At 47.5% G+C, this 20,701-nt stretch overlaps 1 protein-coding gene and 1 long non-coding RNA gene across 3 annotated transcripts; both read right to left on the bottom strand.

Moving 5' to 3' along the window:
- Nucleotides 1–33: 33 nt before the first annotated feature.
- On the bottom strand, nt 34–15,426 carry NR2F2 (nuclear receptor subfamily 2 group F member 2). Of its 2 annotated transcripts, XM_077785927.1 has the most exons (4): nt 15,248–15,426; nt 14,798–14,859; nt 6,454–6,981; nt 34–3,222 (listed from the first exon to the last, which is right to left on the bottom strand). In XM_077785927.1, exons 2-4 carry the CDS (start codon nt 14,838–14,840, stop codon nt 2,948–2,950), a joined length of 846 nt encoding a protein of 281 aa, XP_077642053.1. In that variant the 5' UTR covers nt 14,841–14,859; nt 15,248–15,426; the 3' UTR covers nt 34–2,947. The 2 variants fall into 2 exon arrangements, with proteins under 2 accessions (XP_077642053.1, XP_021408309.1); XM_021552634.3 differs by lacking the exons at nt 14,798–14,859; nt 15,248–15,426 and adding an exon at nt 8,805–10,308.
- Nucleotides 15,427–16,790: 1,364 nt separating this feature from the next.
- Nucleotides 16,791–17,386, bottom strand: LOC144246938 (uncharacterized). Its single transcript, XR_013340650.1, has 2 exons — nt 17,331–17,386; nt 16,791–17,002 (listed from the first exon to the last, which is right to left on the bottom strand). It is a non-coding gene; the product is annotated as an uncharacterized LOC144246938 (long non-coding RNA).
- Between the last annotated feature and the right edge of the window lie 3,315 nt (nt 17,387–20,701).

The raw sequence follows: 20,701 nt of genomic DNA, 5'->3' as shown, positions 1-20,701 counted from the left end.
TTACAGGCTTTAAAACATAAAAAGCAGAGAATGTTTTGGATTTGAAAATCATAAATTATAATTTAATGCCAATAACAATTTACAACAAATGGTTGTTTACAATAAACTAACACAAAACAAACAAGTCAAGATCCTGTGTTCTTAGTAAGCATAAAAACTTCACACACACACACTCACATGGATAGCACTTGCAATAGAAAAAGCTAAATCTAGAGGTCAGCAATTCCCCTGCAATAATAGTATATTTATATATTTATATATATTTATATATTTATAGAAAAGGAGCCATGATTCAGATGTAAAACTCTGCTCAAATTCACAGTCATACGCCCCTCAGCCCCCAGTACAGATGTGTCTAACTGGAACACACTAAAGATCAGGGTTTAATCGACTTTACAGAATGATCTCTCTCCCTCCCTCTCTCTCTTTTTGTGAAACCACAACATGGTGTAGTTACGTGTGGTAAAAAGGGAGAGGGGGAAGCCTCAGACAAGAACAAAATTGCAAGCTTTCACATACAAAGCATCTGCTATAGACCAAGGGGAGGGCGGGCGGGGGGAGAGAGAAAGAAAAGAGAAAAAAAAAATAAATGACAACGCACACACACGAAATAAAATATCAACCCCTTGCAAAAACCACATCATCTTGCCTTCCTGCAGGTTTGGGTTGGGTTATTTTGTGGTTTTTTTGGGTTTTTTTTGCCTCAGTTCCCCAGTGGTGTGTCCGGTCCTGTGGCACCCGCCCAGGCAGGTCCGGGCCGGTGCCAGGCTGCTGGAGGGCCCTGTGCCACCACAGGGGACACCCATGGGCGCCCACGCGTGTCTGGGTGCCAGCAAACACACAGACATGGAGCCCATATGTAAGAGAGAGACATGACCTGTGGGCATGCTTTCACAGTCTAAGGTAAAAAAAAAAAAAAAAAAAAAAAAAGAAGAAAAAAAAAGAAAAAAAAATAAATCCACTTGAGAGTATATATACATTAAAAACCGACTCCTCAGTGCTAGAAGCTAAAGCCACTCCATTTGAAGACCTCTCAATGACAACGATAGATGGCAACTACGGAGTGTTATAAAAAATCACACATACTTAAAGAAAACTCATTGCAAACAACTGACCTATATTTACAATACTGCTATTACCTTGCTCGAATGATCTTGTGCGCGTATGTCAGACATTTACAAAAGATTTTTCGCCCCATTCTGATCATAAAATAGATACTGATCTCCAGATTTCTAATACTTTTTCACAACAATACCTTTCCTACGCAGGCACTTAAGTGTGACAAAAATAAGGGCCTTTTTTTTTTTTTTTTTCCCAGAAAATCCATTTTTAATTAACAGGAGGATTAGATGAATGGGGGTTGATGGTTTACCATTTCAGCATAGTACTTCCTAAAACCAGAGATAAACCACGAACTTAAGTCCTCCACCCCCATCCCGGAATTAAACAGGTAAATACACTACAATACATCTGCTAGAAACTTACTGTGACAAGTAAACAAATCAATCGCCTATGGACTTAAATGACTGCAAACTATAGAGAAGTAATGTGGTTTCTGAAAGACATTTATGACAGCCAAACAAGTTTCAGATATCAAATAATATTTTAATTTCTGAATACTTTCAATTTTCCTTGGAATATAACACACAAAGACTCGACCAAACAGTTCAGTTATTATAACTTTTACAGTATACAGAAATGTTGCACTTAAAAAAAAAAACCTTCAGTTTTTTTAAACACAAAACTGTAAACTCTAAGATACTGAATCAATCACGTTATCTATAAGTGCCAACAGTGTTATTTTGTCATGCTGATTTCAATGGTATTTTTTAAAAAGGGAAAATATCAACAATTATTATAATACAAAGGGCTTGCAAATATACAAACAGATAGAGGAGTTTAATAACAATTCATGATGAACTATGTGGAACCCAATTCAAATTACAAAAGTTCACTTTGCTTGTTTGCTTGTTTGTTTTTTTTTTAATCAAAACCGTAGTGTGTCTTGGACACAAAATCCTTCTACCTATAATAAATCCCCACAGTTCATTTTCTGTCGGAAATATCAAAAAAACCTAGATTTGGGGGGAGTTATATGACACGTGTGGTTCATTCGGGTCTATATAATTATAGCTCTCTCAGCTTCAAGCTAGATTTTGGGTCACCACCTTAAGTGCGCTTCCATCATTGTGTTGTTGAGGGTTTTTTTTTTTCTCTTTTCCTTTTCTTCCTATGATACTTTCGTGGACTCAGTTTTAATTCTTTCAGAACATATATTTTAAGGATACACAGTTTATTTTTTTTTTTAAAGAAGCCAAGGTTATATCAAAAATTATTATAGAACCACAGAATAAACTGGTTTGAAACCAGAAAAATACAAAAAAGAACAGCTATAGGTACATAGACACATAGGACAATTAATAATTTGGAAAAAAAAGACTCACTTTCTTCCGTTCTGCTAATTTTCTCCAAATTTCCTTTAAATGCACTTTAAGCGAGATTTTTTAAAAAGTTTACCCCAAAAAAAAAGAAAAAAAAGAAGAAAAAAGAAAAAAAGAAAAAGCCCACCATCGTTTCTTTTCTTCTTCTTTCTTTTTTTCTTTCCCTCTTTTTTATTTTTTACAAAAAAAAATGATAAGTAGCAAGTTTTTTTTCTGAACAACACGGGAGTTTTTAATGCATTCTGTAAAAGTTCATTTGACAGTCTCTTTTTTAATTCACAGTCCATTAATTTTTTCCTGTCTTCTCTTAGCAAACTTGTAACATCCTTTTACATCCTTTCTTAGCAGAAGGAAATTTAAGAAACAACCAGAACCCAAATGTCATTTGCTTTCCTTTCACTCTCATCTCCCTTCTCAATTTTGAAATTTTCTTTTTTTTAAATTTTTGTCTTGACGTATTTTGTTTTCTCTCTCTTTTTTATTTTTTTCTCTCTCTCTTGAATGTTTTATTGAATGGACATGTAAGGCCAGTTAAAACTGCTGCCAGACAGTAACATATCCCTGATTAGGGTTTCTATGGGGGTTTTACCTACCAAACGGACGAAAAACAATTGCTCTATGACAGAAGAGGAGACAGTGCGAAGGGAGGGGAGACGTAGTAATAGCTTCCCGAATCGTGTTGGCTGGTTGGGATACTGGCTCCTAACATACTCTTCCAAAGCACACTGTGACTTCTCCTGTAAACTTTCAACATGGGCTACATCAGAGAGACCACAGGCATCTAGAAGAAAGTGTATTAAAAAAAAAAAAAAAAAAAAAAAAGAAAGAAAATGAAAAAAAAAAAAAAAGAAAGCAATAATCAGATTAAAAAGGTTTTGGTGGTTTGTGGTTTTTTTTTTATTCTTTTAATTTGATGATTTTTTTTAATGTCTAGGTTTAAGAGTCGATCGTGCGCCATCACCTTGCACCCCAGAGTTGACGTGGGTTTTACCAAAAGGGACAATCTCTCTGTGCATGTGTGTGTCTGTGTTTCTGTATTTCTCTCTCTCCTAGAGGGTCTCCTTTAGGACTGAGCACAGCTCCCAGAGTGGAGATTCCTAATGGCACGACAGACCTGAGGAGTGGCAGGGAGGTGCTGGCCAAGCCTAATTTCACATCTCTGTATTTTTTGGGGGAAAGGCTGGGGGGGTGGGGAAGGCTTGAGTCAAAAAGGGGGAAAGGGAGCCACTATTTCTCCACACCCCCCTTCTCGGAAAGTAACTGGGGGGAGCCTAACCCTGCGGAGAGAAGGACTACGAGTCATAGTGATAGAAATGATAATAATAATAAAAAACTGGCCCAGCCAAAGATAATGGCGCCCCGGATCCAGCAACAGATTCTCCCCCAAAGAAGACAACGCGTTTTTCTTCAGTCTTTGAAACTGATTTAAGTGGCCCTTTAAAACTGATCTTGTCAGTTTAGCCTATTCAGAGGCAGCCATGCAAACTGTGATCTCTCTGTTCATTTGAGCTGTTTCTTTTCCCCCCTCTTTTCTTTTCTCTTTCTTTCTTCCCCCCCCTCCACTCCCCCCTCTTTTTTTTTTTTTTTTTTTCCCCTCTTCTTCTTCTTTTTAAACCTAAAGGCCCTTACAAGAAGAAAACTCCCTGATAGGGTCTGGACATTTTTTTCTTTTTTTTTTCTTTTTTTTTTTTTCCCTGATACGCTAAAATACAATAAGTTCCCTTTAAATCAGAGACGTCTGTGCTGAAAGAGCACAGGTTGTGACCTGACCTCCCTGTGGCTTTCCTAGGCACAGGGCTAACACATGCATATTCTGCGAGTCATTAGAACCCAGATTTTTCCCCCCTCCCTCTTAAAAGAGGCTGCAGCAAACATTATATGCATCTATGTGCGTCTGCTTTACATCAGGGAGGGTTATTGGGGTGCTGCAGAAGCTGCAAGCATCACCCTATATTTTTTTGCATGAGGCTGTCTTGCCCAGAATCAGATAACAAGAAACGTTTATCTAGTTGGGAGGCAATTTACACGCCAGGCCTCCCATTTTGAAAATAGTCATAAATTAAACAGTTACGACAGGATCGGACGATTGTTTTCTCAGAAGGCTAAAAAAAAAAAAAGAAAAAGAAAAAAAAAGGAAAAGAAAAAAAAAAAGAAAAAAAAAGTGATTTGGGAGAAAAAGCAGGATTGGAAATAAACTCCTTGGTGTGGGTGTGAGCTGGGCAGGGGCTGGGGAGGGATGTGAGCGTGTGTGGGATCCTCGCTGAGCGGCTGAGCGAGGGAGAGGAAAATGCATCCTAGAAAAACGATAGAAAAATAAAATAAGCACCCCATGGACACCCCTTCCCACTCGGGATCCCTGTCTCCCTGTGGCTAGATGCGCCCTGCTCATTGATCACCTCAGGATTTAGCACCAGTAACTGGGGGGGGGGACGGGGGGGGATAAAAAAAAAAAAAAGGAGAAGTTTTTTATGTGTAAAGCAATAATATATAAAAGGAAGTTTAGGTCACGACCCAGAACCTGGACAAAGTCCAGAAAATGACTTCGTTCCCCAGACCCCCTTTAACACAACAAGGAATGGATTGTGAGCCCTTCTTTTCCCACATAAACTACATTTTTTTCCTGTTTCCTGATATCAGGCTTTAAAAAACTCTGATGAGTAATTATTTTGCAGGTCCTGCTTCCATTCATATGGTTATCGCGTGGCCACTTTCCCAAGTGTCCGAAGGAGTTACAGGCAAAATATATGTATTTTTAAATTTAATCCCCAAACTTCGAGGGCTCCAGCACACTGGGTTGCCGGTGCAGCCTCAAAGTTAGTGATCTGAGATAACGTATTGCACAAATTAGCGAGCAGATTATTTTTTTTTTCCCCTCAGAAGAAAAAAAAAAATTTAGCCTCCAGAGTTAATATCAGGATTATTACTCACCCAGGTTAAACTCTAGTGCAAGCTAATTAGATTTCACAACGCACTCAATTATTGCTTTATAACTCATGCACTATTTCTAGGCAGCAAAAGTTGACACATATTTCCCCCCCCCTCCTCCCCTCTTTGATTATCTAAGAAACACCTCGAGGTCTTTTCCTCGGGAGAGTCATGGTTGTGCCACCCCGGAATTACACCGCGGAGCGGCAGCTTCAGCCTCCTCTTACTTTTCCATACTATCCCTGTCTACTTATGGTAATGATCTTTTCGCACCCGCTACTCGCTTTGGACTATGCAGTTCCTGCTGGGTACAAATGCAAACTTTTCCCCTTAGCTTAAATGACACAGAACTGCTCACTGCCACATTCTGTTTAAATCAGAGACAGCTCTTTGCAAAGTTGATTTATTTTATTTTATGAGATGGCAGGGAACATATTTTAAACTCAGATTTGCGCATTTAACTTTTTTTTTTTTTAATTCAATTTTTAATCCTGCAGGGCTTTTTTCCCTTCCTGGCTGCCCATAAAATGATCCTCTTTTTTAAGTGGTTTCACTGATAGGACGACTTGTATTTAACAACATCAAACAGATTTTGCTGCTGTTCGGATGCGTGTCATTAAATGCAACAACCCAGAGCTATACTGTTAAATAAAATATTATTTTCAATGGGAAGAGCGCAGTCTCTCGTGGCGAATGGGTGCCTCTTCCCGGGCCCCTTCTTTCCCAGTCCCCAGCATTATTCAGCAAGGGTTGGGGTGTATTTTGGCTGTCTGGTTTTTTCTTTAAAAAAAAAAAAAAAAAGGTGTGTGTGTATTTTATTTTGATTTTATTTTTTTTCTGATTTGCACTCCCTAGAAGATGGGATGCTCGGATCCGAGGCCCTGAAGGGGAGAGCACAGGGCACCGCTTCCTAAAAGGAAAAGAGACCGCGCTGGTTCTCGGGGAGCAGGGAGCAGGGGATGGGGTGCAGGCAATAACACTTTGCAAGAGCAAACACTTCTCAAGGGGGGCCCGGGGAAGAAGAGAAAAACAAAACAAAACAAAAACAAAAACAAAACAAAAAAAGGAGCAAAGAAATGCCGCCTACCTGAGGTGAAGAGGACTATGGCCTTTAAACAGCTATATTCTGCAGAGTCGACATGCAATGCTTTCAGTTTTTCTACTTGCTCTTGGAAGATTCGTATGTGGTCCATAAAGGCGACCACTCGGTCAGCAGACATTGGCGAAGCGTGGAGGCCAGCAGCTGCCAGGAGCGGAGCTACGTGGAGGGGCATGGAGCACTGGGCAGCGTTGAGGACAAACAACTCGCTCCAGGTCAGCCTCAGCAGGGCCACCTGGTCTGTGATCTGGAGGTCTGGGAAGAAGGGGATATTCCTGGCCCACTCCACCGCGCTGAAGAGCATCCTAGCTGCCAGTTCACAAATGTTCTCGATGCCCATGATGTTGTTGGGTTGCATGCACTGACTGCCAAAGCGGGAGGTGGGGTAGGGCTCTGCTCTCAGAAGAAGGGAGATATATCCGGATAGGTAGGAATGGCAGTTGAGAGGGTCCCCATTTGTCAAGGCGAACTGACCATGAGTTGGCTGTGTGGGTGGCATTCTGCCCCTCTGGACCGCTGCAGTAAATAAAGAAGAAACTACAGCTATTAATATCTGAATTGCGACCATCGGTTCAAATACAGCCTGCTTTGTGTGCTCCTGCGTGCCTGTGTGACCCCGCGGCCGGCCAGCTTCGGGGGGAACATGCATTTTCCCAGGCAGGGTTCAGCCCCGGCCCCGCTCTAAGGCTCCGCAGTTCTCGGGTCAAGTCAAGCAACAACAAAAGCTGAGGGACGCTGTGGGCTCGGCCAGGGCTGCTGTGGGAGCCCAGCTCTTCACTTCCCAAAACACACCACAGTCCGGTTATCCCCCCTCCCCTCCACCGCCACCCCCTCCTTCAAGAGATGCAGGATACGTCTTTGTGTGTTTTTTCTCCGTTACACCTAAACCAGCTCATTGATTTGAGGCTGGGGGAGCGGGATGGGGAGGGAGGAGGGGAGAAGGAAGAAACACTTCAGTTCGAAATCCCCGGCTCTGGTCCCACACGCGTTTCTCGCCCACTGAATACATCGTTGCTGCTGGTATAATACATCCCCCCCTCTCGTAAAAAATACCAAAGGAGGCAAAATCACCCCACAACATCCCCGGCAGGTCCCCTGGTGAGGCTGAGAGCATTATCCAAAGGCACCTTCCCCCGCTGCCCATGGAAAGTGGGCCTTTCATTTTGTTAATAAATTTACACGGTGACAGCGAGAGAAAAAGGAGAGAGAAAAAGGGCTCAAAGGCAAAGAGACGACAAGAAGGGAGAACGCCTAAAAATGTGCTTGATTTATATTTGTTACTGCCTGTATTCCAAGGTTAGTTACTCTTGCAGAAACACAAAGAGAGGAGCCCGGCGAGTCCCAAGCCCCCTCACCCTTAACCTACATAGCAGCGTCCAGACACAGAGCACGCACTGGAAAACTGCAGGCTCACATTTCCCGTCTAATTTTATATCACAAAGACTCCACTTGCAGAGATCCGAGCACCCCACACTTACTTCTGGACTGCTCCTTACACCCCCCACCCCATCCCTTCTACCCCCTCCTGCCTCTCCCGGAGGAACAAGAAAATAAGAGGAAGAAGAGAAAAGTGAGGTAATAACAGCCAGGAAAGGCAGGCACACGGCAGTGTGTATATACACACACATACACACGCGTGGAGATGTGTGTGTGTATGTATTTATATTTTTAAAGGAGGAAAAATCCGGCTGGGAATCCACAGTGGAGTGCTGTAGAGCCTCGGTAGGGTGAGTCCCATTGTAATAGTAATTTGAACCGCCTGTGTAAAATTGCAATCTAAGGCAGGGTGCTGGAGGATATATATATGTGTGCATGTGTGTGTGTATGTGTGTGTGCATCTCGGGAGGCTCCGTGTGTGTGTGTGTGTACACACACGCACAGACACACACACACACACAGGGCTGCTCGGGGGACGGGGGCTAAGGCTGAGCATGCAGGAGGAAACACGAAGGAAAAGTAACCACACGTCAGAATCATCATCTCGCTCCTAAGCAGCGTGAAACTAAAAATCCACTTTCAATAAACCTCCATCAGCAAAATCAAAACAAACACAAATCAATTACGAGTGCAGGAGAAAGCATGCGAGAGCCCCTGCCTCCCTGCCCACCCTCCCCAACACCGCTTTCTTTCATTACGAGAAAGTTTCTGGCTGGTTTATTCGAGGGGGGTGGGTAAGGGAGAGGAAAGGTTCTGGTTGGGTTTGGGGTTTGGAGAGGAAGGTTAAAAATACTAAGAGTAATTATATATATTATTAAAAAATAATAAAAAAAGGAAAACCAAACAAACCCCAAAACGCAGCGAGTGAAAAAAAAATTGCAAAACAAATGAAATCCCAATACCTTCCCGTCTCATGCCAACTTTGAGGCATTTTTTGAGGCGGCAGTACTGACACTGATTGCGGTGGTGCTGGTCAATGGGACAGTTCCTGTTGGCACGACAAGTGTAGCTGAGATTCCTCCTTACACTCCGCTTGAAGAAACTCTTGCAACCCTCGCAGGTAAACTGGCCATAATGTTTGCCACTAGACTTGTCCCCACAAACCACACATTCAATGTGCTGCTGCTGCTGCTGCTTGTCTCCTTGGTTCTGCTGGCTCGGCGGGTTGGTCTGGGCTGGCGTACTGGGAGGGCCCCCGGGCCCCGGGGTCTGTGGGGTGTGCGGGGCCCCGGCCGGGGGTCCCTGCACCGGCGGGGCTTGCGAAGGCTGCGTTCCCTGAGCTCCGGGCACATCGTCCTGGGGGTCTCGCCACGCACCGACTACCATTGCCATATCTATTGGACACCGTTGCCAAACTTCCTGTTCCCCCTTTATTTTCAAAGTTTGTTTGCTTTGCTTTTCAGATCAGCTTTGCAGCAGTCTTTTTATTTTTTGTCCTCCCCTCTCTCTCTCTCTCTCTTTCCCTCTCTCTCTTTTGTTGTTTTGCCTTTTTTTTTTTTTTTTTTTTTTTTTTTTTCAGGAGGGTCGGGGTGGGGGGGATCTCCCGGTACCGGCGAAGGTGCAGAAGCACGGGGCGATGGAGGTGTGTGTGCGGGGGGGCGAGGTGCGAGTCGATTGTCTGGGCTCCAGGAGAGCAAAGTAAAGGGGTGGTGGGGGTGGGGGAGAGAGGGGGAGAGAGAGAGAGAGAGAGAGGAGAAAAAAAAAAAATCTCTTCAAAGATCTCCCTCTCTCTCTCTTAGAGCTGATCTGCAGCAGAGTAGTTGAAGGAGGAGAGGCGGGTGTCTGGGGGCCAGGTCCAGGGAAGCTCGCAGTCAGCCATTCAGGAAAGCCATCAAAATAAGAATGAATAAAAGGTTAAAGATTACACACACAGCGGAAAAAAACACGCACAGCGGAGGAGACTCTTCTCGGCGCGGAGAGCGGTCGGTCTCGCCGTAGTTTTTGGAAGTCCAGCTTGCAGCAGCAACATCAACTGCGATCGCTTTGTTTTTGTGGGCTTTTTTTTTTTCCTCCTCCTCCTCTTTCCTCCTCTCTCTCTGCTCTGTCTCTCCTCCCTCCTTCGCTCGCTTTAATTCTTCCTCTCCGCCGCTCCGCCCGGCCGCTGCGCTCTTGCTCTCTCTCGCTCCCTCTTTTGGGCTCGGGGGTGTGGGGGGGCTGTTGGCTTTTTTTTTTTCCTCCTCCTCCTCGCTCTCTTTTTTTTTTTTTTTTTGTTTTATAAAAAAATTCTTATTATCGTTACGATTACGATTATTATGAATTATTATTATGATTGTTTATTTGTTCCTGTTCCTCCTCCTCCTCCTCCTCCTCTCCGGCGCCGCCGCTCTGCTCCGCTCTGCCCCGTTCCGCCGGTTCGCCGCTCCCGCCGCGCCGCGTCCCCGCCGCCGCTCCCGCTCCCGCCGCCGCTCGGGTGCCGCTGCCGCCGCTCCCGCCGCCGCCGCTCCCGCCGCCGCTGCCGCCGCCGCCGCCGCGCTGCCTTATGCTGCTTCTGCCGCCTCGCAAGTGGGCTCTCGCCTCCGCGCCGCCGGTGCTCACGGCGCGGGCAGGGGGAGGGGGGCCGCGGGGCGGGGGGGAGGGAAGGAGTCAACTCGCCAGCGCAGCAGCGCCCAGCCAGCCAGGATGATAAAAGAGGGGAGCGGGAGGAGGAGGAGGAGGAGGAGAGGAGGAGGAGGAGGAGGAGGAGGAGGGAGAGGGAGAGAGAGAGAGAGAGAGGGAGAGGGAAGGATCATAACCCAGCGCGCAGCATCGCTCCTCAGCCGGGGAGGGAGGGAGGGAGGGAGGAGGGGAAAAAAAAAAAAAAAATCACCACGGGGAGAGCGCGCCAGCGCTCCCCCCCCCCCGCCCCAAAATAAAAAGAAGCAGGGGCTCCCCCCCGCTCCCCTCCCCTGGCGGCGGCGGGGAGGGGCGGCGCGGGGCGGGGCGGGCGGGCGGTGCGGGCGGCGTGTGGGCCGAGGAGCGGCGAGCGCGCTCCCCGCCGGCCGCTCGCCCCGCTGGCGGGAGAGTGAACTTTGACACGGCTGCTGCAACTCAGCGCGCGTCGCCATGGCGACCGCGCGCCTTATAAGGCAACCGGGCCGGCGCCTGACTGGCCGGGCGCGCGCGCCCCGCCCCCCGGCCCTCATTGGGCCGCGCCGCCCTTGCGCGCCCGCCATGGCCGCCGCCGCCGCCCGCGCGGTCCTAGCGCCGCCCGCCGCCCTCCCGCCCGCCGGGGCCAGGGGTGAGGGCGAGCCCGGCGCGCGGAGCGCGGCGCCGCCGCCGCCGCCTCACCTGGGGCTGCCCGCCGGGGCGCGGCCTCGGGGGGTCGGAGGGGGGGCGGCGGGTGCAAAGCGGAAAAGCAGGCGCTAAAGCGAGGTAAAACTCCACGGAATAAAAGTAAAGCCGAGCCCCGGCTCCGCTGCCGCCGCCGCCGCCGCCGCGGGGAAGGGGCGGCCGCGGGTCGCCCGAAAGCGGTCGGGGAGCGCACCGCGGGAGGGTCTCACGGCGGAGCCCCCCCGGCCGCGCTCCGGGCACCTGCGCTGGCCGCGGCCGCCCCGTGCCCCGCCGCCCGCCCGAGCCGTGCCCCGGCCGCCCGCGGAGCCGCGCCGAGCCGGGCCGGGCTGCGCCGAGCCGGGCCGGGCTGCGCCGAGCCGGGCCGGGCTGCGCCGAGCCGGGCCGGGCTGCGCCGAGCCGGGCCGGGCTGCGCCGAGCCGCGCCGAGCCGAGCGCGCCCGCGCCCCGCGCTCCGGGAGCGGCCGCTCGCACAGCCCGGCCCCGCCGCTCCGCCCGAGCGCTCCCGGCTCCCGCTCGCAGCGAGGCGAGGGGACCGCGCTCCGCTGCGGGCACCTCCGAGCCCGGCACGGCGCTCCGCAGAGCGTGACAGCCGCGCCTTCCGCACGGCGTGGCTCGCCTCGACCCCTTTAACTTTATTTGCGGGTTCGGGGGTTTGATGACCACACGTACCCCGACACTGTAACACGACCTCCGTTCTGTACCACGGGCAGGTAACAGAGCTAAGCACGGGAGCGTGTTTATTTCCCGCTGAATGGAGCTACCGGCCAGCGGAGCGGGGACTCGAGTCCGTCTCCCGGCGAAAATGGCCAAAAGACACTCGTACAAGCGAAGGGACGGAGAGATAAAATAGGAAACGTTAACATAAGCAGATAAATGCCCGGCCGGACCTTTCCTCCTCTGCGAACACACGCGACTGTGAGCGCTCACATCCCAGCCGGTCACCAGGCACGGCCGCGGGGACGCAGACCTGGGCACAACTCTGTGAGGGATTAATTGCCCCTCACCTCCTCACACACACTTTTTCATGCTGCCACATGCCCACACACTTCTGCCGCAGAAAAAATACGTGTGGCTAAAGCCGCAGGTGCGGAGATGGTTGGAAAGTTGTAAAAAGCACCTCGACTTGAGAGTGTCCTGCCTGGAAACCTGGTGTGCTCAGACCCCAGGGGCGAAGAGGTTTTTGCGACTCAATTTCAAAGACAAGGCTGCAGCGTTCCCATTGATCCTCACGGAGCAAAAAATAACCTTTACCCGGAACAGTGACCAGGAGGGACTGGGAAGACAGAAAATGGGGAAGGAATCTTTCCTGGTTAAAATATGGGGAACTGCCTTATGATTTCCAAACAACCCAGAGCTGAGGAGGTGACCTTTCGGGGAGGGTAGCAGAAGGTGGGGGTTCAAAACGCAGAATAGCCACAGATTGTTGCTGATGTTGGATTTCCTGAGGAAAAAAATAAAAGCCAAAACCCAAACCACAACCCAACACCAACCTTTCCTGTCTCGAATCTGACAAAGTAAACAGGATTAATTCACCATATGAAAAAACATAAACGCCGTCCTAACAAATGCAGAAATCAGAAGAGAAAGCGGTTTTAACAGGACGCACAATATTAATAGTTTGAACGTATGATCGTAAAAATGAAAAACCATTGATATACGCTTAAAAGCCGCCGTATACGCTGATTGCTCAAGCATTAATGAAGAATGCCCCAGATTAACTATTTGCTCTTCGAGGGATGCAGCGATATAACTATCTATTAGCACCATTAGATGCTTTGCTATTTATTTGAAAACACCCCTGCGAGTGGGTTGAGACAGAGGAGATGAATGTAAAAATGAACTGCAGCTAATTTCGCTAAATAATCCTCGAAACCTGAGCGCTTCGCAAGGAAGGGGGAGATTCTCCACTGTCCTTCTCCGAGGCTAATGACAATAGAAATGCTCTGGTTTAAAAGTGAGACCGTGTTGGTTTTCCAAATAAACAAACGCATCCCTCCTGCCATTTTACTGCAGATGTAAATTTATTTTAATGAGAGGGAGTGGAAGGATTTATTTTGCTAAAATTGAGTTGGGGATAGAGCCGGTGTAAATCTTTAGGTTTCAAAAAGAGAGGAGGAAGGAGGGGGAAGCTGCTTTCCTGGCAGAAAGCTGCCTAACAGTCCTCTAATTCTTTCTAGATTAAATCGCAATATGAATACAGCATCGAACAAATACCGAGTTTCGCTCTGAACTCAGTGGAAAGCAGTTACGTCTAACAGAATTCAATGAATTCCTCTTCTCCCTCAATGTAGTATGTGTGTGTTTTTCTCTTCCACCACACTGAAGTTCCATGAATAGGGAAAGTGGCTCCTATTGTGTGCCTCTGAACTTCCAAGTCAATGCAATTTTTAACCACTGGCTTGTGGTACTTTGAAAATCACCAGGGGCTGTCAGAGTTGGGTCCTCTGAAAAATTTACAGTGCTAAATCAGAGCATATGCTGTGAGAGAGGGAAAAAAAAATTGCTTAAGATTGGAGCAAGTACAGTATCTGGCTGCCCCCTAGTGTAAGTCTCTTATCTGCCTAAAATTCAACTTTAAAAGAAAAGGATCTCTTAAAGGGAAACGACTTTTGGCTCACGTATGCATACGAGAATGAAACTTCTGTACATTTTAATCTGATTAATTCCTAAGGATTTAAAATTAATTGGCTTGGGCACTCCTAGACCGGACTATAAGATTTCTGCATCAGGGTTTCTGCGAGAGCTGTGCCGAATAGGTATTTTTAAGGGATAGTGGTAAGGGATTGGGGGGGGGGGGGGGAGATCCTGTTTTGTGATTTTTTTTTTTTAACGAGGATCCGAGCCTCGCTTGCTGTTGTCAGAGCAAAACACTTCTGCTGCCTAAAGTCAGATCCACGTCTTTTGCAATAATACTTAAAAAAAAAAAAAAGGATAAATTATTGCCTTAAAGCCTCAGCCGAACTGCCAACCACACCTTCGGATGGTGAGTATATTCCAGCTTCTTTCCATTGTACTTGCTTAGCCAGGGAAGGGACCGGAGGGGGAGAGGGGATCTCGGTTCTCTACCTTCACCACCGACATTTTTTTTCTTTTTTTATTTTAAATTTTTTTTTTCCCTTCTCCCCACCAAAATAAACGCTGCCAGCTGCACACAGAGACGCGATCGCGGGGCAGTTTAATACCTATCACTTAAGTTAAGAGCCTGGTCCTGCCCTCCCACCCTCCGGAGCAGGTCGGTCCGCGCCCCGCCCGAGCAGCCCCGGCACCGGGCAGCTCCGGCCGCCGCTCCCGGGGAATGACTCCGAGCAGCTTTGCCTCGGACCTGCAAACCGGGTCCGCTCCTTGGGTTTGTTCGCTTGTTTGTTTGTTTGCTGCTTTGCTTTATTTAGCTAAAGGACGTGCTAACTGATGGTGCTGCAATTACACATACTTGGGTCTGCCCCCCTCCCCTCTTCCCCTCCTTAGAGCAACCCACGTAACCTTAGAAACGATCGTTTAAGACGCACGTTAGCTAACATTTGCTTTTTTGGATTTTTTGTTTTCCTTAAAAGAGAAACATAAGAATCACAACACATTGCCCGAAAAAAGTGTCAAAGAAGAAGAAAAAAAACTATAAGTAAACATACCAAAACCATATTTGCCTTGTTCAAGGTCCCAAATCGCTTGCATCTTCCTTTTTCTACCTCTCCTTTAGTTTGGCAGGTGAAACAAACAAATAAAAAAAAAAAATCAGACCGCTGTTTGCCCCCCAGAAAGATGTGCGTTGGGTAATTAAAGAGAAGTCTCCTTCTTGGTGTTTATCTAAGCGATTGTGCAAACTGATTAAAAAAAAAAAAAAAAAGAGAGAGAGAGGAAAAAAAAAAGTAAAGTTACAGCCTTCAGGGGGGGAAAAAAAGGAAGCAAGGTGAAGGGAATAGATTTCCCACAACCTAAAGGGAAGTGCTTTCGATGTATTATTAGCGATCAGCCTTGGGAGAGAGAGGAAAAAAAAAAACACCCTGAACACACTCTAACTTTACACAGACAAGATTTCAGGGGGGGCTTTGTACACAGCTGCTTAGGAATGTGCGCCTTGCCTTTAAGAAAAAATCCCCAAGCCCAAGGTAGGAGATGTCTTTGAGTGATCCTTGTCTCATTTCATTCCTTAGAAGGAAGAGCGTCTCGCTACACCTTGTTTGGAGCTGGAAAGGCGAGACTTAAAAAAAAAGAAAAAAAGAAAAAGGGGAAAAATATTCACAACCCACCCTTCCAATTGGGGAGAAAAAAAAAAAAAAAAAAAAAAGAGAGGGAAATCTCCTAAGTTAATGACTGTTGGGGGTAGGATGGATGCGACGGATTTCAGCCCCCCCCTCCCCCCCTTTCCCACCTCCCCCCTCCCCGGCAGGAAAAAAAAAAAAACGAAAAGGAAAAAAAAAGCCAACCGCAAACAACTACAGGCTGGACTATCAACACATGCACCGAAGGGGAAAAAATATATAGTGTCCTGTGTAGGGTCGGCAGGGAACGCAAGCACACGCTAAAGCAAGTTGGGAAAGAATCCGAGCTAATCAGCAATCTCTTTCTCTCTCTCTCCTCTCCCTCTCCCCCTCTCTCTCTCTCTCTCTCTCACTGCCCCTGAGATCCCAGCTCGAAAGAGGTACTCCACATTTTTTCATTACCAAAAATCCGTTGCAATAATCATTTGTTGCTAATTGAAACCCTTGGAGACATTTTTCCCCACCCCCTTCACAAACATGGCAACTTTTAGTCATGGGAAGCACGTTTAGTTTTTATTTTATTAAAAAAAAAAAAATACGGTTAAGGAAAAGGCTGAATCTTTCACCCACGAGAAATATCAGCGAGGCAGCCCCCTTCCCCGGGATGGGAGGGGGGAGTGGGGGGGACGGGACCCCGGTACAGTGAGGGCTTGGGAAAATTCGGAATACATTATACCGCCTTTGGCAGGAGAATACTCTCCAACTAATGGATTCCTGCTCCTTTTTGTGTGTGTGTGTGTATCAGTGTGGGGGGTTTCTGGAAAGAGGGGTGGTGGTCGTGGTGGTGGGGAGCCGAGCTTTTATTTTAAGAAACTGTTAGGGTAGGGAGTGTGTCATACTTGACAAATGGAACAAACGCTCTTCCATTTCTTGCTTGTCCTTGCCTTAAAACAGGAATTAAGTTAACCACAGTGCTGCATGTTAATTGCATGTTTACTGGGCTAATGAAAATTACAAAAGGGTTTTGCCACCTCGATCGGTGATGAAAAAGTATGAAGGCGATTGTCATTGCAGCCTTCGGGGAGGGCCCGGGGGTGGGGGGGAAGGACCGGCCACGAACAATATTGATCAGAAGAAGGATAAATCTTTTAACTGCTTGTTAATACCATAAATATGGTCTACACAAGTTTCCACTCTTGTTAAGTCTAATCAGTACATGGAAGATGGAGACATAGCCCACTTGAATGAATTTTTATTATTGCCAGAGGGGTGCTTGCATCTGTGGGCTCCCTCCCCTCCTCAATTTGAGCAGCCCCCTGCCCCCCTTCCAAAATCCCCCCTTGCAGAGGAGGATCGTGAAGGTGTGCAGAAAACACAGGAGACAAATCCAAGCTTTCTGTCCTTTCTTCATTTTCCCAAATGCTCCTTTTTTTTTTTTTTTTTTTTTTTTTTTTTTTTTTTTTTTAAATAAAGATGAACGGGTCATGGCGGGGAAAGCCTAAAGGAGGGACACCCCTGCCCGACCCCCACCTCTCCCCCTCTTTTATTCTTGAGATCTCTGGATGAAAAGCTGACCCAGTAATTCAGTTTGATGATAACCATTTTCATGCTTGAAAACAATCTGCCAAATTAAACCTAAAAGGAAAGAGCAGTGGGAAAGGTAGTGAGAGCAGGGCATTTTGAAATCCCCCCCACCTCCCCGAAAGGGATTATTTGGCCAAAGGAGGAGGGAAAGGCAATTAAATAGACTAAAGATGATTTAAATCCCAACCAAAAATAATTCCAGGGAGAAGTTTGCCCCCTCCGGTGTTGCCCAGCCCTGGATTTGAAAACTTTGGCCCAACTTGTGGCAATAGCTACAACTTTGCTCCGCAGGGGTCAGAGGTGAGGGCTATTTTAACCCTAAAAGCCTGCGAGTGACCAAGGTTGCGGCTGGGCTCGCAGCACTAATAGCCATAATTACCTCCTCCCCTTCCAGGGACATTCCTCGCAGCAGCAGTGTTAGACGCCGAATTGAAGAAAATCCTGGAGTTGAACATATCTTCGGGGGTAAATAACAGCAATATGAAGGAATTTCAGAGCTCTCCCTTTCGCTTGGGGGGATTGAAGCTTTTTTCCTTTTTTTTTTTCTCCCCCCCTCTTTTTTTCCTTTTTTCCTCCTCTCCCCCCCACTCTCTCTCCCCCCCTCCCTCCTTGCCAGCATTCCCAAGGCGCTGGGTCTTTGTCTTAGAAGGAATGGAGTGTCTGAATGGTGTGAAAGGGACAGAGAGGGTTGCTTCAAATCGATTTTACTTGTCCTCTCTGTCTTTTCGGATCAACGCCCTTCAATGGACACATAGGTGCTCTTTCAACCAAAAACTTGTGCAACATTTTCTGCCTGTATTGGTGCTAAATACAATAAATGCTGGGCAGATTTTTTTTTTCTTTCTTTCCAAAGCAGAAAGCACCCTAATTAAATTGTTTTATATGGACAGTCAAGACAGACCAATTAAGTATGCATTAGTATAAAGATATATTCGAGAGATAAGCGCTCTATAGGAGCCCTGTCTAGGCAAGGTGTGGAAAGTGTCCTCTCGAAGAGAGGCTGTGAGCAGGGTTTCATATGGATTTTTCCCCTCCATTGCCTCCTATACTCGAGTAACGGGCTGAATAAGTTAGAGAAAAGCCATTAGTGAAAGTGGTTTCTAAACAAAGTTAACAGGTGGATGTAGCTGGTTTTACATTTGAATAACAGTCGCACATCTGTAAGACACAGCCCCGGATTTATGCAGCGCCTGTGCAGGCAATGTCCATTTGCAGAGATAAACGCCTTCGACCTAGAGCTGAGGTGCAAATGCACACGCACGGGAATAAAATAAATATCTGGGCACCTCTGTGGGCTGCAGGACATGCTGTGTGTGAGCACACAGGGACGATGCAGATATCACTGTGTGGCCATTGTGTGGGGCACCCAGCCTGCATCACACAGCAGGCACTGCTGTCCCGGGCATCTCAGCGGGCACAGCCCCGTCCTGGGGTAATTGCAAGGGGTGGCATTGGCTTTCCCACGAGTGAAATAGCAGATCAGGATATAAAACACACACATACACACGCGAACTTCTCTTGATGCCCATTTTATCACTCTGGGAAAGCTCTCGTTACGGTTAACCACAGGAAACGGGCTTGAAGCTCTCCTCCATTTCCATTATTATTACTATTATTTTTCTTCACTGCAGCTTTTCCATGTCGTTCAAAAACACCACCCCAAACAAAAAAGACCCAGACAAACAAACAAACAAAAAAAACCCACTGAACCCCCAGCAGCCCTGGCTCAGCCTGGTGCTGGGGCAGGCAGAGCCGCGGGATGCGGTGAGGAGGAGGCGGGAGGCAGGCTGGAAGTTGCTGGGTGCCCTCCATCCATCCCTGGCACATCGCTGGCACCGCTGAGGCTGGGCTGTGGCAGCGAGCCCTGCGGCCGAAGGTGCTGCAGGGTGCGGGCGGGGAATCGTCCTCTCGCCGTGACACCGCAGAGAGCGGCCGGGCTGCTGCTGGAGGGCTCGGGCAGAAGGGGATCGAGGGATTCAGGGATGCAGAGCCAGCATTCGGGGGCTGCCCGCTTTAATCCCCATTTTCCAGCAGCGCCCTGCGTGTGTCAGCCCATCCCAGGGATGTGGGAGACGGGGATGAACAAGCCATTCCTTGCTTAGGTGCTTTAATGGCACGGTAAACAGGTTAGAAACAGAGGTTTTTAAAGACTCAGGTTTTCTTTATTGGTCACCTTCGAGGATAAATCATAACAGACGGTACTGGGGGCAAAGAATTCATCTAAAGGAGATCTCAGCAAGTCACTACCCGGACAATAGTCCACCTCCTGTTGGGCTGCGTATTGATCAGCAGAGGAGCTGAGGATGTCGCCACACTAAATATTTACTGATCACACACAAATAGCCGCGACTTGAACGATTTTCTCCTGTGAGGAGAGCAGAGAGAGAAGGGTAAATCATTTTATTAGTGTGTATAAAGCAAAGAGCACACTCTGGCTTGGAGTGTTTTAAAATGTGTCTTCAGCTGGATGAAAAGAGTTAGGGAAATCGATATGGAGTGATTAGACGAACCAGTCGTGTCAAAGAGAGAGGCTGTGAATTTCATGGATTTGGTTATACCGGGAGGGGGAAAATATACCGAGAGATTAAAGGGAGGAACCCATTGTAGCAGAGCCAATGAAAAAATAATATCTAATCAGAGCCGGCAAAGGTAGGGACGGGATAAGACCCACATTTCTAAAGAATCACATCAGCTGGAGAGGGATCAGGGACACAGATGAAAGAGGCAAACGGGGGGAGAGCTGGAGAGTAGAAGCCTAGAAATGCTACAGAGCAAATCCAGGAGAGGCAGAGAAAAGTCGCCTCTGTGGAGCAAAGCTGAGATACCACGAAAATGGGGACAAAAGGCTCAGGAGCGAGGGAGAGGGCTGGAGTGATCGGGCGCCTGCCTTGGAGGTGAAGTTGAGGGTCCCCAGCCCGTGTACCCAGCAGGCAGAGAGGCTCTGGCAGCACATCCAGCTCTCATCCGAGGGTTTAAATCCTTCTCCTACAATCCTACAACTTTGTCCTCCCCTCTCCTTCCCGCCCCCCTCCCTCCCCACAAGCAAATGTGGTGAGTAAAATGGATTTTAGCGTTTAACCACCTCATTTTATCCACGTAATGACAAGGCTCGTAATATGTAATCTACAGATTACTGCCATTCGAGGGTGACCACAAGTGGCATAAAAAAAAAAAAATTAGAAAAATAAAATTTTCAGCATTTCTGCAAATGACAAAATGGCTAAAACCAGCCCTTGCTTTAAGTATTGAAGTTGGGGAGTTGCTGCTGCAGGATTTTGTCGGTCGTAGGGAGCAATTTAACCGTGGCTCAGGTACAGCCCTGGGGTGTCTCGGCGGATTAAAGAAAACTTTGCTGGAGACAAGCAAATATCTGAGTGCCAAAGGGCAGAGAGCTGGGAGTAGGGCAGGGCTCTGCCATGCGACGTTGAAATATGTTCTGTGGGGATGCTCGAGATTATGATTTTTCTTTTTTTGCCTCGAATCCGTGATGTTTGGCCCGTGTGCACATGCTACCTTCTCTCCGCGTATTTTTCTTTAGCAGAAAATAGGATGCGACTGCAGAGAACTGAGTCAAAGCAGCGAGAGAAAGTTTGAACCGCACTTTAAATGATGCTGATTGCTGGGAGAGAGGAAAGGCATCTCAAGCTAGAAACCGAGGAGTAAAACTGATGTGAAAACAGCTTTTCACTTCTCCTCCAAGTGCTAATTTTGCTACTGTAAACAAACACTGAAGTTAGAAACAGCTGCAAA

Source organism: Lonchura striata, chromosome 11 (assembly GCF_046129695.1).
Source record: "Lonchura striata isolate bLonStr1 chromosome 11, bLonStr1.mat, whole genome shotgun sequence".
Taxonomy (NCBI): Eukaryota; Metazoa; Chordata; class Aves; order Passeriformes; family Estrildidae; genus Lonchura; species Lonchura striata.
This window is presented reverse-complemented; position numbering and strand designations above follow the sequence as displayed.

What these genes read in the sequence shown, in the direction of transcription:
- NR2F2 (XM_021552634.3), bottom strand. Translation starts at nt 9,234, where the DNA reads ATGGCAATGGTAGTCGGTGCGTGGCGAGACCCCCAGGACGATGTGCCC. An exon ending in AGTTGGCATGAGACGGGAAG is followed by an intron (nt 6,982 to 8,804) that starts GTATTGGGATTT and finishes TATTTACTGCAG; the next exon opens with CGGTCCAGAGGGGCAGAATG. An exon ending in CATAGTCCTCTTCACCTCAG is followed by an intron (nt 3,223 to 6,453) that starts GTAGGCGGCATT and finishes ACTTTCTTCTAG; the next exon opens with ATGCCTGTGGTCTCTCTGAT.